At 46.2% G+C, this 4,429-nt stretch overlaps 1 protein-coding gene across 1 annotated transcript; it reads left to right on the plus strand.

Annotated features, from left to right (window-relative positions):
- The first annotated feature begins 2,956 nt into the window (after positions 1 to 2,956).
- LOC135891027 (olfactory receptor 51G2-like) lies at positions 2,957 to 3,962 on the plus strand. Its single transcript, XM_065418519.1, has one exon. The coding sequence runs from the start codon at positions 3,027 to 3,029 to the stop codon at positions 3,960 to 3,962; it is 936 nt and encodes a 311-aa protein (XP_065274591.1). The 5' UTR covers positions 2,957 to 3,026.
- Positions 3,963 to 4,429: the final 467 nt, after the last annotated feature.

The raw sequence follows: 4,429 nt of genomic DNA on the forward strand, positions 1-4,429 counted from the left end.
CCTACTTCTGACCATGGTTCTCGGTGGGTTGTTCACGCTACACAAAAATCTCAGATTCAAAGTGAGCTCGAAGTGTTAAAACCCCTATTCCCCGAGTCAGGATTTCTCAAGGGGTCCCACTTCTAGAGGTGCCGTGTGCTCTGGGCCCGATCCTGCCAGTGGCTGAGCAAGAGGAGACCCCATAGAATATCAGTGACTAGTTCCCAAATCGCCCCATGTTTATTTGCTCCTCGAAATTTAATCATCAAATGCATTTTCAAAGATTTTATTCTCCAGGTTAATTGTGAATGCAGTAATTCAGAGTTGATTGCTCTGCGGTAAAAGGTCCAATGAGGCATATTTCTATTTCCTCACTGGCTGAGGGCTCTAGAATTTCTGCCCTGTAGATATCCCTTAGAGTTCCCGGGCTACCGGCACCTCTTATCCGTCTCTGATCTCCGTGTGCCACGTGTCAGGCCTCGTACCCTTCCGTCTCATGGGAGAGCATCCCACGATCCTCCCACCCTCAGACAGGCCCCAGGGGTACAGCACACTGTGATTTCACTGTTCTTGCCCTGCAGATCAGACTGGGTTCGGCACCTGTGGTTCTTCCCTTTGGGAGGCTGTGAGTAGTGGTGAGACAAGTGACCAGCCAGCCTTCTTGAACCAAAGTGGTGCTGAATGTGAACTGCAGGAATAAAGCGTAACATGGGAGAGTAAGAGGGTTTTAAAAAATCAGTCTGTACACGTCTCTTACTCCCAACCCTCCCACTCTAACAGGAACCCAGGCAGGCCGAGGGCCTTCAGACTTCCCAGCGGTGTCTGTGCCTGTCAGTCTGAAGAGTTTCTCAGAAACAGCTGCCCCACCTCACTACAGACTTCCAGCCTGGCATAACAAGCTGGGTAATGTGGCTAGAGTCTGGGAATAGGCTCTCCCCAGCTTGTAGCTCTGGTGTTGTCTCTCATCCTCCATGAAGTGCTTACTGAGAGATGGCTTTTCTTGAGCTCTTGCTTCCCTTCCAGTTTGTTTTCCAGCAGCCTGCTATTAAATTAAGAAGAGCCATACTGGTTTCACCCAATGGAGCCATAACAGAACCATCCCAGTAGTTAACCCAATATAGCTATAAGCAAACATCCCAAGAACTAGGTTTGACCTACACATTCCTTATGGCATCTCAGCTCCATATCTGTCCCCATACCGTTTTAGGGTGCTACGTATATTAGGAATAAAGGACAGAGACAGTCATAGAGAAACAGTCATTATGGCATCTCAGCTCCACGTCTGACCCAATGCCGCTCCCAGGTGCTACGTATTTTATGCACACAGGACATAGACAGGCAGAGAGAGGGAGAGAGAGCAATAGACTACTTTCCAGTGTGAAATGAAGTTCCATTTCCATGAATACTCATGCATTTGACTTTGAAATCCACTTCCTGCAAACGCTCATTGTGCCTGTTTAACAGGTGTTGGGGTTACTCTGTACCAGAGAGTGACAGCTCAGGGAATAAATATTTTCTATCCTAATCCCAATGCCTGTTACCACTCCGGATACAGGCTGCAGACTGACAGAACAGAACCTGAGGGAAACCATTCATCTATTAACTCAGGGACAGAGGAGCTACAGCACTCCACATACGGATAGCAGTGGGTTTGTGTTATTAACCCTTTATTCGGTGAACAGTTGTATGATTTCCGTCACCTGGTAACTGAGCAGTAGCTGTTTCTAAAACTTACATTCAGGGTCAAGGACACAATACCTGTGCAATACCTTTGCAAGACTTTCCAAAAAGTAATGAGAGAACTGAACCGCTGGTCTGTGTTTCAGCAGAGTAGAGTTGAGGTGCAGGAAAGGGGAGTATATATAATAAATGCCCATAACCGTTTGCACGAGCATAGCTGAAGTAACTTGCACACTCAACCGGATATTAGTGCAAACCTAGTATTTTCACTATTCCCCCATATGTGATGCTAACCCCACACTTGCCCAACTGAAGTAACTATCTGTGTTAGCTTGTAACTTGCCAAATATATACAGACCCTTGCATGGGGAGATGATGCAGGTCCTGTGAGGATCGAGAGAAGCCTGTAGGATGATTGAACTCTCTGGATTTAGTCAATATAGGCCAGGCAAAGCACTTCACTCCTCTTGGAGGGATTTTTGGGGGTCAGAGCGTATCACCAGGAGCATTTGGTAAGGGAAAGTTAACAGAGCCCAGTTCTGATTGAATTTATACATGTAAATCTGGAGTGATACTGTTCCAGGCAATGTTATTGAATTAAGAACTTGTGCCTAAGAATGTATCTCATGTACTACAAAGAAGCAGTGGTTTTATTTGGACTTTCAGGAGTGAAGAAAATAAAAAAAAGTATATATAATGAGACATTGAAATATGTTTATAAATAGCTTCAGTGCAGGACAGATGAATACAATGTCAGCTTTCAACCTGCTCTCACCAGGTGTTTACACAGATCTCATAATAAAATGGGCCACACTCAGAAGTGGAGGGCCAGAAAGGATGTCTGTGGGAAGGTCACAACTGTAAAATCACACAGTGCTCAAATAGGCTGTGGAATTCAAAGCCACAAGTCACCAATGGGGACAAGCGCTTAGCAGGATTCAAAGAGGGACTGGATGTTTATATGGGTAACCAGAAAATCCAATTAGAGTAGTGAGGATTGTTTCAAAAACTCTTGGATGGGCTCTAAACCTTCCTGATTTGCACTGCAAAATTTCTCTAATTAGTGGGTGCAGGTTATTTCAAAACTGCCTATTGCAGGGCATCTTCCACTTCCTCTGAAGCATCTGGAACTGGCCACTGGCTACTAGTGAAAATGGACCATGGCTCTGATCCACTCTGGCAATGCCTATCTTCCTGTTTGTTGTGTAAATCCAAGACTATGTTTTTGCTGATCTTCCTTGAGCTCCTGGGAGTCTCGAGACTTGCACGGAGAGCAGAAAGATGTCTCGCTAAATATCATCTAGTCTCCTGTTCTTTTTTCTTTTAGGAAGGAAAGTTCAGAACTCCTCAGACCTCCCCAGTACATTATGTCAGTTGTCAATGACACCAACTTCAACTCTGCAGTGTTCCTTCTCACCGGGATACCTGGGCAGGAAGACGTCCATCTCTGGATCTCTATCCCCTTCTGCTTAATGTATGTTATTTCCATAGTAGGGAATTCAGTCATTCTTTTCATTATAAAAACAGATCCGAGCCTCCATGAGCCCATGTACATTTTCCTTTCCATGTTGGCCATCACAGATCTTGCCTTATCGATATCGACCATGCCGACAACACTGGGCATATACTTGTTTAACTCTAGAGAGATCAGCCTCGATGCCTGTTTTTCCCAACTGTTCTTCATCCACATGCTTGAATGCATTGAATCCTCTGTGCTTTTGTTGATGGCCTTTGACCGCTTCATCGCAATCCGTGACCCGCTGAGATATGCTTCCATCTTAACCCTGCCAAGAATTGACAAGATGGGACTGGTTTGTGTGCTAAGAGGGGTGGCTATAATGCTCCCACTCCCTTTTCTCCTTCACCAGTTCCGATATTGTCAATCCAATGTCCTCTCCCATTGCTACTGCATAAACCAGGATGTCATGAAGCTGGCTTGTTCGGATATCAGAATAAACAGCATCTATGGCTTGTCTGTTACACTCTTGACGGAGGGTCTGGACTCGCTGCTCATCTTTCTGTCTTATGTGATGATCCTCAAAACAGTGCTGAGCATCACCTCCCATGTGGAGTGTCTTAGGGCCCTGAACACCTGCGTCTCCCACCTCTGCGCCATCTTGCTCTTCTATACGCCAATGATCGGCCTGTCTGTGATACACAGATGGGGGGAGGGCACTTCTCCCTTCCTTAAGATTCTCCTGGGCTACATCTCCCTGCTTGTCCCACCCCTGATGAACCCAATCGTGTACAGCGTAAAAAGCAAACACCTTCGTGTGAGGATAATCAGGGTGTTCGTCAAGTGAAGGGTCAGTTCATCATCTAGCTCCAGTGCTGGTGACACAGGAGATGAAAAATATGGGCCACCTATTCTATACTGGACCCTTAAATCCAAGACGACATGAGCTACTGATCTCCACTATGTAGAGACAGGTTCAGATGTGGTTTAAGGCCTGGAGCAACTGGAGAGCGGATGGTGAGGGATGACAGTGCACTGGAGGAAGGAGACCAAGGCCGGCAGGAGCATGTAAAAAATGACTTTGTTTGTGGATAGTCAGGGGACGGGTGGGATGTTGGCCCATAAAGAGCCACATCAGTGGCTGATCTGACCTCAGAATTCCTCTTTATACAGTCAATAAAGAGAAGGAATGTGGATGATGTTTCCCATTGCCCTGGCCTTTCACTGTCCCGTCTGTGGTTAAACATTCACAGGCCATGAAAAATGGTGCAGAGCTGTTCTGCTGTCACAGTCCTGGCCCTTCCCAAGCTCTCT

The sequence above is a fragment of the Emys orbicularis genome, chromosome 1 (assembly GCF_028017835.1).
Source record: "Emys orbicularis isolate rEmyOrb1 chromosome 1, rEmyOrb1.hap1, whole genome shotgun sequence".
Lineage (NCBI taxonomy): Eukaryota > Metazoa > Chordata > Testudines > Emydidae > Emys > Emys orbicularis.